Source organism: Nannobrachium achirus (assembly GCF_963921795.1).
Source record: "Nannobrachium achirus genome assembly, chromosome: 2".
NCBI lineage: Eukaryota > Metazoa > Chordata > Actinopteri > Myctophiformes > Myctophidae > Nannobrachium > Nannobrachium achirus.
This window is the reverse complement of record NC_137811.1, coordinates 34,274,275-34,295,826: the sequence shown is the minus strand read 5'-3', so window position 1 is coordinate 34,295,826 and position 21,552 is coordinate 34,274,275. Positions and strand designations below refer to the sequence as shown.

General features: G+C 42.9%; 1 protein-coding gene across 2 annotated transcripts in view; it reads left to right on the top strand.

The window, feature by feature from the left end:
- The first annotated feature begins 8,048 nt into the window (after window positions 1–8,048).
- Window positions 8,049–21,552, top strand: part of LOC308309049 (mannosyl-oligosaccharide 1,2-alpha-mannosidase IA) — a 295,341-nt gene continuing 281,837 nt past the window's right edge. Inside the window, exon 1 of one of the 2 annotated variants that reach the window (XM_080754512.1) lies at window positions 8,049–8,908. In XM_080754512.1, the coding sequence (XP_080610638.1) occupies window positions 8,303–8,908 (606 nt within the window). In that variant the 5' untranslated portion in view covers window positions 8,049–8,302. The remainder of the gene's footprint in view (window positions 8,909–21,552) is intronic. The other variant, XM_080754513.1, reaches the window with a different exon arrangement.

Sequence of the window (21,552 nt, the reverse complement as noted above, 5' to 3'; positions counted from 1 at the left end):
CAAACACCATCCTGCATTTCCGCAGATTCTGTTTATTGATTTGGTAAGGCTGTGACAATTGTGAACCACATTTGAGTATAAAAGTACCGTTGACAAAGGCCTATTGCCTATGCAACTCAGTCTCCTGTTCACTGTGGAAACACTACCAGCTCCGGGCTGTATCGGTGTGACATTGCAGATTACAGTTTTAATTTTCCACTTTCTTGCTCTGGGTGGGATGAAGTTATTCATGCATAAATGCTGACGAGCCGGAAATTGTTTAGTGGTTTTCCCCTTTAACACCAAGCAGAACTTTCTGAGCAGGGGTGTCACAAGGGGGGGGGGGGGGGGGGACTGAGTTACTAGGTTCAAGGTGGAGGGGCCTTAGCTAGCAGATATATGTGAGCTTGTAGATCTTCTATTTTTGAAAAATTGTGAAAATGTGTGCAAATCTTTGAATATATGTATTTTTTAAGCGAACATTTGTAACTCAAATTCTGCTTCTGGGGGGTCCCTGCCCCTGGAACTAAATATTTTGAGATGGAGGTCCGTGGCCAAATACATATCATTATTGGGGTCCTTCACATGAAAAAGTTTGAGCACCACTGACATAGAAACAGTTTTTTTTCAAAAAACCTTCAAAGCACAGATGTTCACGATTTTTCAAAAATAGCAGATCTACAAGCTCGCTGCTATTTTTCAATAGTTAAAGCACAAAATAACACAGTGAATCCTTGTACCCAGGGCCCAGAATTTGGTGCGACACCCCTGTTTCTGAGTACAAAAAAAGGAAACATCTAATGTTACTCTTGTGTTCTGAGCCTCCCAATGTGAGGGAATAAAAACCTTTAAAACTATAAACTACCTCAATGATTTCATATCCATAAAATATTAAACGGGATCTTAGCTAATTGATTCTACATTGGGGTGGCCTGTTTATAAGTAACCTCTTTAAGAAACTGCAGTTCCCATGCCAAATATTTAATGGCCAGTCCCAGTGTTGTAGGCGTAATTTATGCCTACAGTATATGTCCAAACTGCACTGGCCTGTCTTGGCTTGGGTTAATGTACTCTTTGTACATTTCCAATCAACCGAGCAGCTTAAAGTGGCACTTTGTATTTATTTATTTAATTAATTAATAAAATGTCATTTTGTCCAATCTGTATGGTAGCGTATGTTAATACAAGATAACTTATATACAGTTGGGGTGGTTGTATTTTGTCTCCCTGCTCTTGGCCATTTGGATCCTGTGTCTAGGTGAGAAATGACCTTTGACACGATCTTGTTTCAGCACTTGCACAGGAGGCCATGTTCAAATCCGGGGTAGAAGAGGAAAGTCAGTGCAGCTTTGAATAGTCAATAGTCATTTTTGCTCGTCCATGACCTGTGTAATATACACAGTACACACATTAAAATATCTCTCTATTTGCATTCATACTCTTCTGTTAATTTTCTCCTGATCACTTCTTATCCTTTATATTAAATGGTTCTCTTTGTTTTTGAATGATGCAGCTGCCTCTCTCAAATAGTAAACTACAATAATTTGCTGATGGAACAGTCTTTCAATTCAGACATTATTATAGTAGAATAGCTTTTAGAATCATAAATGAAATACACTAAAACTGTGTTCTCACCCAGTAACTACAACTTATTTTTGATGCTATATGCCGTAATTACCAGATGATGGCACTGTACTGCCATAAATATTGAACAAGTATTGCCAACACAGAATCCTTCCAATAGTTGTACTATTGGAGTACTGTCAAATGACTTATGTTGAAAACTGGCATGACTACTACTGTAGCATTTGTGTTGAGAGGGATGGAGCTTACAGTATTGTGTCAGTTTTGCTTTGACATTTGACATCCATTTATATGGTCCATAGACCTGCTGTAATGTACAGTATGGCTTATTGTGTTTAGGCAATACAAACTATGTTGTTTCAATGTTTCTCTCAAGTGAATGTTTGGTAATGGAATGGGAGCACCCTGGGCATTGAATTCACTGAGGGGTAATAATGTGTGGAAAATTATTTTGTTAGCCATCAAGGACTGTTTTGATTTAGAATTGTATTCAGTATGAAAACAAACCTAAATGTCTAAATGGAAAAGCCAAACATATCTTTGATGTGAAGATCAATGATCACTGATCATTTTAGAGTGTAGGCCTATTTATCTTAGATAAATACACTCCATGTTGAGGACATGACGCGCAATGGTGGAAAGTAATCAAGCACATTTACTCAAGTACTGTAAGTAACATTTTGAGGTTCTTCCTTGAGTTTTAAAAATGTTGATAGTTTATAGTTAAAATTATACTTCACTACATGTCAGAGGCAATTATTGTACATTTTACAAAACTATTATTATTTGACAGTGACTTAAGTTACTGTACAGATGTATAATTATAGGTTAAGCTACCCAGCCGCACATAACGTAATTAAAATCTGTCCAACTTTACTGGCTGCAACATTGAAATGATGAACAAATTATGCATTAGTTAAAATCCAATAATATTGTGAAACAGGCTATTCTTCTTTTAGTACTTTTACATTTGGTACTTTAAGTAGATTTTGATGGCAATCATTTTGTAATTTTAATTTTAAGATTTTGAATACAGGCCTTTGACTTGTACCAGAGTACTTCTACATTGTGTTATTGCTATTTTCACATCAGTAATTATTCACAGAATTTCTTCCGCCACCGATGAGGCGCATCATTCGGACATCTAACAGAATTACTTTCTGCTCTAAATCTCAGAAGAAATCAGTACAGAAAAGACCTCATTAATACACATGTGGCAGTATCAAATACCTTTGGGATTTCACCCTATTGCAAGCCACATGTGGTTCTAACTGAGCTACCCAGTGGCACTGCCAGTAAGGTGAAAAACTGGCCCAGGGCTTCACAGAATGCAGAGTTGTATTGTGCCAAGAGGATGTTAGCGGTGTGGAGGGCAGTGTCAAATTATGTCATGGGGGCCCCAGAATTCTTAGCGTCCCTCTGGGACATGGCACAGTGTCCCCTTATGTGTCCTCTGACACATCTATGTACTCTCTCACCATGAACCATGGCCAGTACTGCTGCTTCACTGACATATCTGTGTACTCTCCCACCATGACCCGTGGCCTACTGCTTCACTGACACATCTGTGTAGTCTGCCTGCCACCATGCCCCATGGTCAGTACTGCTTCACTGATCCATGGCCCTCAAACACGGCATACTGTATACTGTTAATATTGATGGCTAAGGATGAGCTGAAGGCATCGAGCAAGCTCCCTAGCAATTATTTCCAATGTCAGGGCTCCGTGCAGTCGGGCGCTTCAAGAAACAAATAGCAGAAGCGGTGGCATTATTAATCCAGACACGCTGGCATGGGCCAATACGTCACTGCCTTCTGTTTGATGTATTGGAAAGAGCAGATACACAGAGATGGACTTTTTCATTGGCATCGAGTCTGATGAATAAAACATTAGCACGATCAGCACAGAAATGAATTTTTGAGTACAAGACCAGAAGTGCTTATGGATCGTGGGACATATTAGAGTCTGTGACCCTTTGCATAATATGTTTTAAAGGACAAGGTACTATGCCGGGACATGTCTCTCATATTTGCACCGTTATCCAAGTCATTACATTACTGTTCAACATATAATAGATCAGCAGTACTTTGTCAACCTTCAAGGAGAACTTCTCCGGTATTCAATGTGAATCCTGTCACTCTACTGAGGAGGACACCTAACAATGCGTTGTGTGTGTTGAGAGCTCGCACTGGAAAATGGGCCGTGTTGAGTCCGATTTTTCCCTTTAGCCAGAATGATCTATTAGATGTCCTTATCTACACAATAGATGCAGCACAGCTACAGAGAATGTTGTGTTGCAGTACCTTCAGAGGTGCTGCAGGCCTAATTTGATGTTGTGGGAGCCAGGGGTGTCACACCAAATTCTGGGTCCTGGGTACAAGGATTCAATGTGGGCCCCCTGTGAATGTTCTTCATAGGGGGAGGAGGGGGTTTAACCCATTTAGACTGGGAACACATTATTATGCATTATTTTGTGCTTTAACTATTGAAAAATAGCAGATATACAAGCTCACAGTGAGCTTGTAGATCTGCTATTTTTGAAAATCTGTGAACATTTGTTTTTTGAAAAACCTGTTTCTATCTCAGTGTGGTGCTCAAACTTTTTCATGCGAAGGACCCCCAAAATGATATGTATTTGGCCACGGACCCCCATCTCAAAATATTTAGTTCCAGGGACCCCCTAGAATCAATTTTAGTTACAAAAGTTCCCTTAAAAAATACACATTTTCAAAGATTTGCACACATTTTCACGACTTTTCAAAAATAGCAGATCTACAAGCTTGCAGGGCGGCACTCGGTGCCGCGCTGTGAGCTTGTATATCTGCTATTTTTCAATAGCTAAAATAATTAAGGCCCCTTTACCTTGGGCCCTAGTAACCCCCCCCCCCCCCCCCCCCTTTATTGTGACGCCCCTGGTTGCAGTACCTTCAGAGGTGCTGCAGGCCTAATTTGATGCTGTGGGAGCTGTCCAACGATGTATTCAACCCCTCATTCTCCTCTAATATTCAGTCAGGCACTCATCAGATCCTGTGTACTGGTAAATGACAGCCAATACATCACATGCCTCTAACATAAGGGGAACTGATCACTGCCCTCAGCGAATTGAAAATGGAGGGCACACAATTCCCAGTTGTGTGTTGTTTATGTAAATGGTGATTCTAGTCGGCAGATAAACAATGAGTCATTCCAATAATGAAGCCCCTCTGAGGGATTCATTCCTCGTCTTTTCAACCACAAGCAAACAACATGCACCGAATGCATAGATCCCGGTAACATTGAAACATGTACTTGTCTAGAACACATTAGGCCTATACCAGTGTGTTCAATATTATTCAGATGAGGTTATACTTTCTGCAATGCTTAACAAACTGATACATGTGATCTTTTGGTATAGTGAAATCATGTAGCCTACAATACTGCACTCTAGAGAATAATGCTTTCAACAAGAGAGGAGAGAAAATGCAAGGCACAAAATCCACCCAGTCATTGAGGGACCCATTTAGCCGCACAAACCATTTATTTCAAATGAAAAATTGCTCTGCTTTGATTTCACCCTAGACTGTTGGTAATGGTGAGAGTGTATTGCCTTACACATCTATCCTCGTGATGAACTAGGTTGTCACCGGCCAGCACAGCTTCATGCAAGCTCAATGACTCGACTCATGCATAACCTGGCCTTTTGAGACACGGTGACTTGACGAGTCTATTAAATTTGTTTTTAGTAGTCGAGCTACTCGCTCTTTACTTTTGCAAAAATGTGAAATGCATGTACCTGTATGAATAACCCATAGCATACAGTTCATGTTGAAATCTTCAGTGTTCACATTCAAAGGAAGTCCATCTCCATGAACTGTGCACAGTTATGTTTTGCAGGGATCCACAGGATAATGCAGGCAAAATAAATCTGTTCACAGCTAAACTCGACAAAGCCCTTGACAAAGCACAACTTTATAACAAAAAATGCACTGCTTTGTCAGTGACAAAGCCCTCAAACCCATTGCAGTTTTATCAGCTCCCCAGAGGAAAAGAGGCATGCTGCTCTGCTGAGAAAAAAGGACTAATTCAACAGTTCTGTCTTCTGTCTTTGCCTGTGTGTAAATTACAGAGAACCAGTCTGAATCAATTACGGCCACCAAGGGAGACAGCTTGGCGGTAACAACTGTGGGGTCAAATGTGACATGAATTACCTAGAAGACAGCACATCCCTCCGCGTGAACCTGACACCATTTTAGATGACAAAGTACCATGAGAATGTCTATGTCTCACATGTAATGTTGGTCATGGTTCCAATGACAGCTTATTCCTCGCTTTCTGGAGAAGCAAACTGTCTAAAGAAATCACATCTGGAGGAGTCTGATGTTGTGGTGTAGTATACGCCTCTCATTTCTCATGGATGCCTCCTCCTGTGGCAAATAATCAGACAGACAGACAGATTTAGGTGATGTTCATCAACAGTTTATGAGTCATCCAAGGCATTATCTATAATGTCAATGATATTGATGTTCTGTATTGAATACAACATATTGATTCTGATTAGGCTTCACTGACATGGCTTTTTGACAAGAATGCTAATGTCCTTGATGTCCTCCTGCACACCCCTGTGCAACATTTTTCCAAGTTACACATTACTGTATTGAAAGGTGGGATGAATATTGGGGTGGGGGGGATTGTCAGGTATTGTCATCAGAACAATCCTTTCTCATCTGTGCCTTAAATTCATTAAGATTAGGAGAGTTAGTCCGATAGTGCTGTGCTGCGCTCTTCAGTAATGGCCCCCACATGGAATCATCTATCTTATTTAATCTCCAGACGACAGCACGTCTATTCATCCTCCACTTTGCTTATGTAGGCTAAACACTTAACTTTCTAAACTTTTGCTGGAGCACCTGCACTTTTTTTTGTTGTGGCTTAAAAATGAAGGGCAAGTTCAAAGTCTCCCAAACATTAGGAAAGGATGTATATATGGTTGCATATTATAGACAAGCTATAATTAAGATGAAATGTCATGCAACCAACCTGCTATTACAGGGTAATTACAGCATGCATTTTGTTTGGGTGCTAACAAGCCTGGGCTTTATTGAGTGTGACATGTGCCAAGTGGTGTTAGAGGACACTGAGCCCTTTCATTAGGCTACTATGGAATGACATGCTACATTCTAACAAAATCTTATTGTTGAGATTGAGAAGTATATTTATATTATGTATTTGTTTAGTAATGAACAATTTAAAAAATCTAATCACTGGGGGAGAAAAGGGGGGAAAAGATATTGTCTAGTGAAAATCCCCATGAGATAGTTAATAACATAACCCACTCATGCCACCCTATAATAACTTCATTAATTTGCAATCCTAGTTTGGTATCATCAGACCTAGAAAACGACCACCCACCGTGTATGGCATTAATAAAAAAAAAAAAAAAAACGCTATCCAGAGTCAGACTTTCCCTTATGTTCATGATGCGATCACATGTGGTTTAAAATTAAAACGTGTTTTGATAAGCTGATGTGAATATCTATCAAGAATCCGACCAACCCACTCGACTGTAGCAATAGGCTCCAGTCGGCAACCAGCGTTGTTTCATCCATCCTACGATATGATGGTAGATTTCTCCCCTCTCTTCTCGGCTTGCTGCTGAGCCAGCGGGCATCCACGGAACAGCAAGAGAGAGGAGGGCACGGCAGACGGACGCCACGGCGGGTAAACACTGTGTTTTCTTGGATTTCTGCAGCCGTTCGGCGGATATTATTCTTTATTCCAAGGATCGGCGGAGGCTAGAATAACTTCGCGTGGGACAGAACCCCCTATCGACAGTATTATTCGCTGTTCGGCGTTGTTGTGTGCATTCATTGACGCCAACGGAGGAAGGCGTTGAAGAGCATAATATAGCCCTATAATAACGGATGCTGGCGACATGATACACGCACGCTTTCGTCCACAAACTGTACAGGATACAACCCCGTGTGCGAAGGCGTGCGATCGACGCGGTTTCCTTGGGTCTTCCATGCGATTCTAGCAACGTGTGTCTGTATGAACGGACGGATGAGCAAAACGAAAAGATGATCTCTTCCACACATGATGAATGACACCGCACGGCTGTGTGTTACTGGCGGTTTGCACGCCGTGGCATCATGCATATGGAGATAACTTTGTTATTTTAGGCCCAATTGCCTGTTGTTCGGTTATCTTTTACTGAAAGTGCACTTGTAATTCAGACTGCATTCCTGGTATTAATCCTGTCAGTCATCCTGGGTTGTCTTTATTTATAGCTGCTCCAGCAAAGCGCCAGCTCAGTGTGGCATCTGTTACTAAATTCCGTGTGAGGCTGTTTCACAATTCAGGCTCAGATATAGGATATCATCAATTAATCAGCTGATGATGCCAATAATTGCGACATGTAGCCTACTTAAACATTCCGGAGGGGGTAGATAGATAGTCTACATACACACACAAAAAAGCTTGTTAAATTCTAGATGCAGGCTGACCTAACCTTTGCTTATGCAGATCCAATCGATAGCGAGATAAAAAAAAAAAAAAAAAAGAGAGTTCTCTGGGTTCCTGTTTAGGTTCCTCTGCCTAAAGTGTCATAGGGGTGTGTTTTAAAACCCCGCAGATCAACTTTTTACACATGCAACCAGACACATAGGGGAAGCTACTCAGTACAGTGGAGACTGTCACAGCACAGCATAGTCGCGCGTTACGACCGTTTTCAAGGTGACGTCCCAAGGAAAAATAAAGTTCCAATGGTTTTCCGAAAGTTGCCCGGTGTGTCGGCATCGGCCATGGGTCTGCGCCTCTCCCAGAAGTTCGTGTTCCTCCTGTTTCTCTCGGGCTTGGTGACGCTGTGTTTCGGGGCCCTGTTCTTCTTGCCCGACTCCGTCCGGTTAAAGCGAATGTTCCTGTCCAAGACGGACACCCAGCCGTCGGTCACGGCTCGCTCCGGGTCCGAGAACAACGCCAGCAAGGAGCATCTGAAAAAGCCCAAGGACCAGCAGGACCACATGAGGGGCATGACCTCCTCCTCCTCGGCGAAGGGAGAGACCAGCACCAGGCTCAAAACGCTGAGCCGCAGACCGGCCGTCACTCACGAGGCGACGGAGGCGAGGCTCGCAGCCGCCGCCGCCGCCGCCGCTGGCGGAGGGAAAGCAGCGCCGGAGGACCTGGCGAGGTCCAAGACGGAGGCTGCCGCCTTCCAGAGAGAGACATCCTCCTCCTCGGACCGCGGCGACACCGCGGATACCTTAAATTACAAGCAGTTCAGAAAGTGTCTGACCAAGCCGCCGCTGGGGAGGGAGAGCGACAAGCCCAGCGACCCCAAGACCCTGGAGCGCCGGGAAAAAGTCAAGGAGGTAAGAAGGCTGACCTGTGTGACTGGAGAAATATACATCACTTATTACACTGCTTCTCAAACTTTTTCATGTCAAGCCAAGGACCCCTAAATTGACACTTAACAGCCCGCGGACCCCCATTTGAAAAGATATACGCCAGGGACCCCCATAAGAGAAGATTTATACGGTTCTAGTAGTGATATTACCAAACATTTTAATTTCAGGGACCCCCAGTTTGACATAGGCTACGGACCGCCATTTAATGGCATTTCTTTCTATGGGACCACAATTTATATTGCAAAATCCATGTTAATTTAACTCTGAGACTGAGTGTACAAATGGAACCAAATGGACCCGTTAGAGGGGGCTTTGAGAACCTTATAGCCTATTATTATTACAAAACATCTGGGGTCGAAGGGTGCTTTGTTGAAATGGGGTGTCCTTGTTTCCACTGTCAACATTGCAAACACATACAGTAAAGGTTATGCATTCCACTGTGTCAACACATAGTAAGTATAACTTATGCAGTCTCATGAGTAGCACGCTGCAGTTACTCTAATCTGGACCAGTGATACAAATTATTGTTGTTTTCCCTAAGGCTGCCATTTGTAGATAATGGCATCTCTGTCATCATTTGGGTTTCCCAGTTTATAGCATGCCGATTGCCTTTTCAAATCAAGTTTTATTGCATCTTAATCTGCAATAAAACACTGAAACGCCATATGATAATACAGTGTTTGCAGTATGCACTATAGAACTACCACACACGGTCGCCTGCAAGTGATTTTGAATATGTGCAGTCAGTGACACCAAAGCCATGAGTCGCTTGTGCCAGCCTGTGTTGAACCCTGTGGGGTTCAGCAACAGCTCCACAGTGCTAGAGTGTCTGTGCGTGTGCGTGTGCGCATGAGTGTGCGTGTATTACACATCTGTACCCACTCAAGGCAACGGAGGCTGGTGGGGTAGGGGAGCTGACCAGCAGTATGCGGATGGTATGTTTGAGCCCTTTTCATGTGACATGCATAATGCTTGTTGTCATTGTCACTTCCACCCTGCCAGCACCCTCTCAATTCTCGTTTGCGCGCACCTCTCATATCTGGAGGTCACTGTGCAACGCCATAACCCTGGTAAAGGACAGAGCAGTGTGTTATCCACCCCTATACGGAGGCTACTGGGCTCTCTCTATGAGCCGGTTCTCTGACTCATAGCTTCTTCTTCTTTGATGCTCTTTCAAGTGAATGTCAACATGACATTGCTTTCCCTTTTCTCTTTAGCTGAGCTCGGCAGAGTTTAGATGCCTCTGGGGGTCACAGTTGTCTACGCATGAGAGGAAATAGTTATTTTCCGCTCTTTCCCGCTTTATTTCTCCTCACATCTTAATTGTGCCCCCCCCTCATTGAGGGCCGTCACTAAAAGCACTCCAGTAAAAGGCACATTGTACTTAGTTACACTGCATGCTCCAGTGTCCACGTGTCTGTAGCTCAGCGTGTGTTCTCAACGTTTCCTATTGTTGGACTACTTTCCACTGTTTCGCTGCTTGCTGGCCATGTTCCAGAAGCTCTATTCCTGGAGGTTCACATTCATCCTGCCAACACAAAGCCTGTGATTGTCATCACGCACACACGCACACAAACATACAGTATATATAATTATATGTATATGAGAAGATAAGATTGTCACTGTATGACCATACAATTACATTTTTTTAGTGCGGTCACTTAAAACATATAGCAGCATCAACAAAGAAATACAGATAGAACAACATTATGCCCTAAACTGTTAGTCCGTCATAGTCATCATAGGCTGTTGTCAGAACTCAAATTGTATAATAGTGTATGTCTGTATGAGGTTGAAACAGAATTTGAATGTTACTTAATAATAATATATAATTGGCGGTGCCAGATCTTGCCTGGTGTCGTAGTGGACAGAGAAACAATCCAGGTTACAAACTACGAACACTGTGTCAAAAAAGCCCAGGGAATCATCAAAGATCTACACCATCCCAACCACAGTCTGTTCAAGATGTTGCCGCATGGAAAACGACTACGCAGTCTCAAAGCTACTAGCAACAGACTGCAAAAAAGCTTATTTCCACCAAAAATCAGGCACATGAACAAACTGTCAAAGACAAGAACAGTCCAGGGCAAAAATAATGTTTTGTATACCACTGCATTTTCTGAAGGAAGCCGAACAAACATAAGTTTTACTCTTATGTACCTGTACAAAAGACCTAACATTAAAGTACAACCTTGAACCTTGAAACTAAAGACAGCTTCTTCCATCGTAAGAAGATGGAGCGGGTGATAATTGAGACTCTTCCCCACAAAACAAACATGTCCACACAGCACACAGCACACTGAGCCACACGTCCATACACGGGACAGGTAATGCAACGCACATTCCGTTTCTTGAATTTTAACCAGAAATCAGATGCCTGGCACTCTCATATGTGTGTGCACCAACTAGCGGGAAGGGGGGAGGGTTTTAGGTAAATGTTTGAATACAGCTATTTACCTTGCTCCAAACAGCAAACAGCCAAAGCCACCAAAGCACTGCGTGTTCCACTTGCTCCCCACTAGCAGGTGTTTTGTTCTCCTTCAAAAGTCCTCAGCAGGATGGAGCTGAGGGTGATTTTCAAGTGCCCACTGCCGCTCCCCCCTCTGTACCCCTATGATGTCATGGCTCATTGAGTCGCCTGTATGGTTATGTATTGCTGCCTCCTTGGTGCCCCACCAAAAAATCCAGAGTGTTAATTTAGCTCTGGAAGTGTAAAAATCGACACACACATACATTTCTGCACCTACAGATTCTGCTGTGCAGCATAGGAGACCTGGAATTGGGGACAAACAGGGCCTCTTTTGTGGCTTGCCCATTTAACCACTGGCCTCATGCAACAAACAGGCTGGCATCCTGGTCTGAGTGCCTTTTAAACAAAAAGTATTAATAAACCCCATCCAAGATAAGAAGTCACTAAGAGAGTAGAGAGGACATTCATCGTAATGAACACAACTGTCCACACTACAGTCACCAGTACATTTCATATGTCTGCTTAATTTTCTTAAAATGTTGTTGATGTTCCTTGAATTCGGGTAAGGTTAGCAGCCTGAAGGAAATAGTCAACTACCGTTGCTGCTGAGTATGGAAGCACCCTCGTCTGAACAAACATAATTGTCAGAGCAAACAGAGCGGCAGAGATTGAAGGGTGCTCTCTCTGCACCGATGCAAGGGCTTGAGACAGATCGGTAGAAGTGAGGCTCCTTTATCTGCCTTCTCTGTCTGCCTGAATCGCATCACACACATCAAAAGAGGGCTGCACATAAAAAGACTCCTTAAAAGCTTTAAGATTTGCTTTCGGCTCGTTCTTTGTGCGGCTTTTTAGAAGTGTGTCGACGCAGGAAAAAATGATGGCCTTCTCCTAGCAATAGGAATGCACATTGTGTGCTCCGCAGCAGGACACAGCAATGTTTGCATGAGTTGACTGTAACACAGGAAGAAGATAGAGCTGACTGCAGAGGACGAACACTCCAGCCTCTCCGAGCCACTGTCTCCTCTCCAACACTGCGATAAGGCCAATGTCCTCAGGGCTCCCTTGTGTGAGTGTGCATACTGTGTGAGTGTATGCGGGCGCCGGGCGGGCGTGTGCGTGTGCACACACGCGCGCGCGCGCGCACACAGAGGCATGCACACACACAAACAAACAAACACACACACAGACGTGTGTCTGTGTGTGTGCATGTGCGCATGAGTATAGATTTATCTAGATGAGCATGTGTTGGGACTTGAATGCCGAGTTTGGCAATTTCAGTTAGAAGTGTCGCCAGTGCCGTTATCAGCCCCATTCCAAACAACGGCCACAGCTTTGTGCAGACTAAAAAGCATCAGTATATTCCTACTTAATATACACAGTAAAGTCCCTGTTAAATTAACTCAGAAGCTAGTACAAATGGAACCAAATAGAATGTGTTCTCCACTTGCCACACAACTAACAGGGTCTACAAAGCTCTCCAGGAAGACAAAAAGTTACACTTGTTTTGTTACATTTCTGAATAACTTAACGGCTTTGTGAAATTTTAATTACAGCAAAAAAGAAAGAAGAGAACATTGTGGACAGTCAACATACCTGTACTGTCTGTACCTATGATGTTACTGTATATCAAATGACTACGAACCTGTTAATTCTCAAAGTTTAATAAAACTAGGCTGCAGAAAATGGTCAAAACATCAGTTTTGGTGTAATGCCCCACTCCCTAAAGTGTTAACCAAAAAAAAACACTGAAACTGAGAGTACCATGTGAAATTTTCCGCTGACACAGTGTATCTGTTGGCGGATGCCACAGAAAACATTGAGGTCAAAATTAATTACATGATTTGGTAATGCAAGGAGAAAAGAAGGGGAAATTGTCAACTAAAGTTTCGTAACCTTCGTTTCAGCATTTTAGACTCACACACACACACACACACACACACACACACACACACACACATAAAACCACGATTACACATACGCATTACGTGTGCATACACACGCATTCACTGATATCTAACCACTGAAATCCCCTAGTGATGACAAGGGAGCTGGGTGCCTGGATGAATAAAATGTACTTGCTAAGCCGATGTGAGGCTCCTGCCAACTGTGAGCAGCGTGACCTCTCCGCACACCTCATTCACCCCAGCTGCCTTCTGCTACCAGCCAGTTGTGCCAAAGAGAACCTTACCCAGACAAAGCCAGAAAATGGCTGCCTGGGCTGCTGAATGAGGGAAAAAAGCAATAAAAACAAGACAGAAATCCAAAAAAAGGACTTAACTTTATATAAACTGTTCTCTCACAGCGGTGGATCATTTGACCGCCCCCCCCCCCCCCCCCCCCCCCCCCCCCCCCCATGCTCTCTATCTCTCCTATTCCTCCGTGGATGGATGCAGTGTAAATGTCAGTGTCTGGTGTTTGGAATGTGAGCCCATCGTTGTCTTTGGCCTGGCCTGCGTGTGCATCGGGGAGAGCGGGCTGGATATTGATTTATTGCACAAGTCATTGGCAGACGAGGTTGATATCATAAACATGTCAGTACAGCTCCTCTTCTGACTGTATGCAGGCCCGGCTCAGCTGCAGGACCACAGGAACTGGATGTCTAATAATGAGCAGCATTTTTCTGACACATTATCTTTGGTCTAATTTGACATCTCCGGCCTAGCTTCACTGGTGTTATGTGAGCAGTGTTTACATTGCAAAAAGCCGAATAAGTTGAACCACTTTAAGACTTGTTTATCTTATAACTTGTTGTGCTACAACCTAATAATGCTAACTCTATTAACTTTTTCTCTGCCATTTTAAACATAGCTGTAGTAAGCAGCTGCCAAATTGTCCTTACCTTTTAACGTGGGCACGCACACGCATCGTGCACAATCTGTGCGCGACTCATCTAGTAGACGTGTAGACTCTGTGACAAGCTTTCGAATACAAAAAACCCCATTGAAAAAGACATATCCGTTGCCACGCTGTATCTCTGCTTATCAGCCAGTGTTTACATGAAAAAGCATTGAAAAAAGCCAACTGTGCGCTATGGTAACACGTGGACACGTTCGCGCACAAAACGCACGATATGTGCAGGGATCATAATCCAGGCGTGTAGAGACTGGATCAAAGTTTCCAAACGCAACAATCCGATTGAAAAACGAGCGTTCCATCGCCCAGTAGCTTCCACTTCTGTTACACAGTAAACCAATGGAGGCGGGACTATGGCCCAGGCTCAGACTGGATACGGAAAGCTGGATCCGGTCCAGACCGGAAATGACCGGATACAGTTAGGGGGGCGGGCCTAAAGAGCCAGAATCAGCGAAAATCTGCGCTAATACTTTTAATCCTTTCATAATGATTAAAGCTAATTAAACTTTGCGGGCTCTACGGGCATGGCAGCGCGGTACAGCGGGAAATCTACGGTCTCTACGGGGATCGCGAGGTATGAGTTAATAAAAAAAGAATAATTAAAAGATCTTTGAAAATGTTTGACAATTCAAAACATACACATAATTCTGCCAGTAATGACATGCCCAAAATATTTGAAAGTGTTATTCTTAAATTGCAATAACTAGAATTTCAATATTTGTTACAATACAAATATTGTTACAAATATTACACCTTCCCCTTGAATGTTTATGTAAGGTACATCCTAGGGCTGTCACAACTTTTACATTACATTTTACAACGATTATTTGTCACTCAAATAATTGTGATTAATGATTTAATTGTGTTTTAGTTAATTAATAAGTTATTTTCTGTTTGGCTTTTAGTCTTTGAAGTTGCACATGGTAGATATGACACATGACCTAAATATACAAAGAAATTACTGACATATTTGACAACTTTATACTTAAAAAAGAACATTCATAGTGGAAATAGCCGATCTACAAGCTCACAACGCGTCGCGATGCTTGTAGATCTGCTATTTCCTCTATTTATTTATTTTTCAACATGGAAACGATTATGACGATTATGAAAAATAATCGCGATTATGTAAAATAATTGCGATTAGACGATTATGTAATAATTGTGACAGCCCTACACCCTGTATAAAGGAATGACATAAAGGAAAGGTATCCACCCCACCCCCATTTGTTAGTAGAAGATGATTAAGTTGCAGCATACATTGTCAGAAGTTGGTTCTCACAGGAAAGCTGCGGAGGAAGTGGATGATCGGGTGAAAAGGAAGGAAGGAAGGATTAAAAAATAAATACATATTGGGAGATGTTAGCTTACATATCTTTTTGCATCCATGGCACTTTTCTTCCTCAGAGAGTTACCTCTCTGCAAGGGGCAGGCAGTAGCTCCAGGGCAGGTCTCTGTTGAGGCATGCTTTTCAAGAGGTATGTGCACGCGTTTGTGTGTGTACGGGTGTCAGGGGTTGTGCGTGTCGGCGTACATGCCATGGAGAGATTTGCAAAGATTATGTAGGACATTTTCGCCTTAAGGTTCTTGCATACATATTCACCAGGGCGTGTACTTTGCGTGCACTGTTGTGTCGGCGTGCATGTGTGTCAGGGGCGGGGGCCGAGAGCGTCGCTTCCTTCCTGAAAGTGGAGGATTATATTACATCTTGAATGAACGGAGGGCTGAAAAGCCCGGAGTATCAGCTTTCTTCCTAGAGAAGCTACTGAGGTGTCATCAACCCTTCACTAGTGAAACTGAATCCAGGCAGAAAGAGAGAAAGAGGAACAGAGAGGGGGAGGAAGGGAGACAGTTTCAGTGCTTTCTCTAGTTCACAACAACCAGATTTCTCTTTTTTTTAAAGAACAATGTTTTGGGTGAAGGCAGCTGTGTTTGTGTGTGTTTAGAGTGATGGATGTACCAGGAAGAATTATGTAGGGCAGGAAATGATATCAAAAAAAGTCCATCCACCGGCAGCTGTCTGATGGGTTTGAATACAAATGTAGCCATTTTCACAATTTGACAATCCAAATGTGTGCGTTTCTTCTTTACTTTACTTCCTTGTTTTGTTTTTGATTGTGAAAAGCACCATGACAGTGAGCTGGTTATTTGCCAAAATGTCTTCGAGGATAAAGAAACTTTCCAGGCTCATCCAGTTTACCAGCATTTGACTGGAGAGGTTAATTTTGTTCTCCTAGAGTATTATGAAAACTAACTGTACACAGTTATTGTGTAAGATAGGTGTTACGTTTTATCTTGCTGACTTGACCCCATCATAATGGGGCTGTGATATAAAACAGTTTCATAACCCTTATGAGTCTTATTTGGTAGGTTCCTTTTACTGACAACAGAGGCCTAGGCTACATGCAAATTACATCAATATTTATGATTTTTGAAGCCCACATTTGTCAAACTAGAATGAATAAAAATCGAATTTATTTTGGTGTAATGTATTATTCTTTGTTATGCCAAAGGTCAAGTGCGACCTGAGTTTTAAAGAAGCACTTTATCTTCCAGTAACTTGTCCTCCCTAAAACTCATTATAAGATGCTACCATTTCTGACACTTGATGTCTCAGAGGTGTGCTGTGGGCCTGTGGACAGTTCAGAAACTATCCATCGTGGGGATTCCAAGATTGGAAACTACTTTTTTTTTGGTTCCTGGAAAGTAAACACACTGACCAACAGAAGCCATTGTACTTGTGTCAAAGAATTAAGTTTGAAATCGTGATTGAAATTACCACTGATGATGTCATTGGAGGACACCGTTGAAACCGATGATGTCGGTGGAGGAGTGAGTAGGCAGAAATGCTACCATCATACATTAAGCATTAGTGGGGACCAATTATATGAAGAAAAGGTCATAATTGGTCTACTCTGCTCCCAATTTTGCTAATTTGAGGACTCCTTTCATGAGGCAATGCCAGTTCATTTGTTTTGTATACATGCCTTGGTTTCTTTGTGTGAACCGTATGTGCCAGGTGTTGCAAGACTCGCTTGTAAACCCAGATGCTGCTGTCGAGAACCAGAATGCACCACAACAGACACTATTCACTCTAAAGCATGTATCTTTAGAATGCAGAGGGGTGCTGCACCTCTGGTGGGAGTCTGTGGCCTTTCCCAAGGTCTGATGTTTATTGTCTCCACCAGCCGAAGGCATGGGGGAGAGTATGTTTTCCCCTTCGTCCGTCCGTGTGTCCGTGCGTCCGTCCGTCCGTGCGTCCGTCCGTGCGTCCTCGCAGTTTGTGTTCACCTAATCTCAGTCGCCATTGGCCCGGTCGCTGCCAAAGTGAGCACACACATTCCCTGGATGCCAATCTAGAACCTCTGCCCTAAATTTTTCAAATGGGCCTTTTCTAGCGCCACCTAGTGGCCGATGTTCGCAAAACACATTTCTGTGCACTACGCTTACAGATTTTGTCCAAAAATCCTACAAATCAGTAGGCAGTATCTCGACAGTCATGTGATCGACACGGATCTGTCCGATTTTGCATATTCCATCCTGATTCGCTAAGATTGGCTTCCAAAGTTTGTAGGATTGAGCCGTTTTGAACAAAATGCCTCAAATCCCAAACGCAAAGTCCAATTATCATGAAATTGCGCACACACGTTCCCACTAGGTCGAGGAAGAAATGCCACTTCAAATTTTTGAAATCAGCCTCATGGTGGCGCTATAACAAGCCGATTTGTGGTTTTACCTGTAACTCCACCGATTAGATTCAAACTTTGTAAGCGCACTCCCTAGAGGCTAAGGATAAACCTTTGCCCTGCATTTTTCACATCAGCCTTTTATAGCGCCACCTTTGGGCCGACTTATGTAAAACACATTTTTGGATATTACTCCTTCAGATTTTCTCCAAAAATAACACAAATCAGTACACAGTATCTCTATAGTCATGTGATCAAGTCTGATCCATCTGATATTTCATATTCCATCCTGATTGGCTAATATTGGCTTCCAAAGTTTGCAGGATTGCTCAGTTTTTGAACAAAATGCCTCAAATCATCAACTGTCCACACTGAAAGCAGACAAAATACATTTTTATTGTTATGACTATGATGGGCCGCATAGTAGGGATGGGACGATATAAAAATGTCATATCACGGTTATTGTGACAAAAGAAATCGTGATTTACGATATTATTGCGATAATCAAAATCCATTATCTTGGGGCAGAACATTTGCCAAAGAATAGCCGATCTACAAGCTCACAACGCGGCGTGTTGTGAGCTTGTAGATCGGCTATTTTTTGGCAAAGGCATTTGATTGAGAGTGAAAAAAAGACTGTAGTAAGTACTGTACGTATATTTTAAGTACCTTTTACCTATTCTAGAGCGTTTAAGTGATATGCAACATGGCAAATAAAAGGTGAATTGATCCCAGTGCATGACGGAGGACGATATCACGATAAATGAAATCTCCACAATACGATTATCGTGAGTGTTTTTTATCCCGATAAACGATAGTATTGCTTATCGTCCCATCCCTACCGCATAGACATGCCGCAGGGGCCGCAGGTTGAATAGCGCTGGTCTAAAAGGGCGGTGTTGAGTTGACTTAATGAGGACATGTCTACCTCTTAATCCTGGCTTCTGAATCTGGTTGACTAACTGACGTTGCACTATTTCCCTCCCGTTTTGGTCAGTCCTTTGGTTGTGTGAGGAGTGCCAAAGATCCCCACGGTCCCTTATTACTAGGGATGGGACGATACGCGATATTATCGTTTATCGTGATAAAAAACACTCACAATAATCGTATTGTGGAGTTTTAATTTATCGTGATATTGTCCTCCGTCATGCACTGCGATCAATTCACCTTTTATTTGCCGAGCTATATCCGGTACCACTTATTGGTAAAACATACTTATAATATACATACTTGATACAGTCTCTTTTTCACTCTCTATCACAAAAAAAAGCCAATCTACAAGCTCACTGGCGTCGCGTTGCGACGCGTTGTGAGCTTGCAGATCTGCTATTTTTTGGCAAATGTTCCGCCCCAGGATAATGGATTTTGATTATTGCGATAATATCGTAAATTGTGATTTCTTTTGTCACAATAATCGTGATAGGAAATTTTCATATCGTCCCATCACTACTTATTACCTACAATTTGTCCACCACCATCACACCTCTTCCCTCGCGTACATACTCGATTTTTCCTCCGCTGCATCTGCATGCATGTATGTAGCTTAGCTCGCTCCAATTGTCCTCAGGCATGCCCATCACTGTCAGGTACATATGCATGAAAGGCTAATGAGCGCACATCCACACCAATATATTATCTTTACACTTTCACTGGCTTCACTGACATTATTATTGCTATACAGCAATGTAAAGGCAGAGTGAGAATGAGATGGAGAATGTAATCATGTGGATCTCAGGAACGATGACATATCTATTAATTATTACTCCTAATTTGGACAATGTTTCAGCCTGATCAAAGCCCCTTGACTTCCATTATAAAGCTGAATATTTCAAAAAGTACTATTAAACATTATGTAAAAAAAGAAGAAGAAGACCGGTTCAGGTCGACCAATCAGTGAACGGGGTGTAGAGCCTGGCTGTCTGATAGTAAAAACAGAGAGTTGTGTTGGGACTCACGGTGGAAAGCTCTCCACCGCGAGGAATGATGTAACGTTGTAGTTTCATGACTCAAAAAGACTCGAAAAGACTACACCGCGGTGTAAAGCCTTCCACCGCGGACCCGACTATGATACGGGCTTAACACCACCTGGATCAATTCACCTTGATAGTCTCTTATCAGCGCACCTGTAATTCTGCGTATTCACCATGAGATGGCGACAACAGCCATTCACTTGTGTAGTCGCTGACGTCACTCGTTTGCCACACCTCTTTCGTTGTTTATCTACTAGCCTAGCTCAGCTGTGTTTAGCCATTAGCTTACTATGCCTAACTCTAACCCTAACCCTAACCTTAACCTCAGTAAAACTATGCCTAACCCTAACAATAAACCTACCTAACCTCCGTGGGGTGAGGCGCTATCATTCCTGCCGACGCTACATTGTCGTTGTTGTGGATCAAAGCGACCGCTTGTTCCGCCCCGCGCCGCACGACGAGAGCTCCTGTTCTCAATTTCACTGAAACAAAAAAAAAACTGTGACATAAAACACATAACCCGTCTAATACATTTGATGTAAAAAGGGATATATAGCTTTTTTTTTCTTCTTCTTTTTTTTATTACATCACTTCTTGTGTGAACAAATACAATTTCAGTTTTTTCTTGAAACTCACAGTATTACTTTCATAAATCAAAAAAATAGGTAATGAATTCCATTATAGACGGCTAGACTCCTGCGAGAGCCACACTAAAAAAGAGTGAGAGATGTGAATGATTGTGTGAATGGGAATGATTTTGCCTCACTGGATTTGCTTGGACTTCTAGTGCCCATTCCACTGTCATGCCACACTGCGTCCGCTCTCTGTGCCCAGTCCGTTTCCCAATTCAGAGCGTTTGTGTGTACGGTTGAGTGTGTGTGTGTGTGTGTGTGTGTGTGTGTGTGTGTGTGTGTGTGTGTGTGTGTGTGTGTGTGTGTGTGTGTGTGTGTGTGTTCGTGTGTGTGTATGTGCCACAGAGGGAGAAATAGAGCAATAGAGAAGACAAAAGAAGCCAGGATGGCGATGGCCTTGTTTGCTGGAGAATGTGTTGACAATCAATGTTAGGTGCCAAGGGAAGAAAAAAAATCGAACCTCTGTTCGAAGTGGAGCTGTGTGTGTGTGTGTGTGTGTGTGTGTGTGTGTGTGTGTGTGTGTGTGTGTGTGTGTGTGTGTGTGTGTGTGCAACAGCGCCCCTCCCTTAACATGTGTGGCCAGAAAAGGTTACTGCAGGCTACATACCCGGAGACAGACAGACAGACAAACAGACAAACAGACAAACAGACAGACAGACAGACAGACCCACACACACGGCCACGTATAGGGAGCTCCACACAGCTCCAAAAAGAAGCAGAAGAAAAGAACCTCCTCCCTCCCTATTCATCCTCCCTTTTCCCTCAGCTTTGTGTAGTGGCAGATGCCAGTAAGAAATGAAGAGACAGAGCGAGAGAGGAAGAAAGAAAGATACAGAGAGAGAGAGAGAGAGAGAGAGAGAGAGAGAGAGAGAGAGAGAGAGAGAGAGAGAAATAAAGAAACAGACTGAGAGAAAGAGAGAGAGGGTCTGCAGCCTGCAACCCTTTGGAAGCCCCAAGCCAGTCTCCAGCGCCTTGCTTTTATGCGTGGCTAATTGGT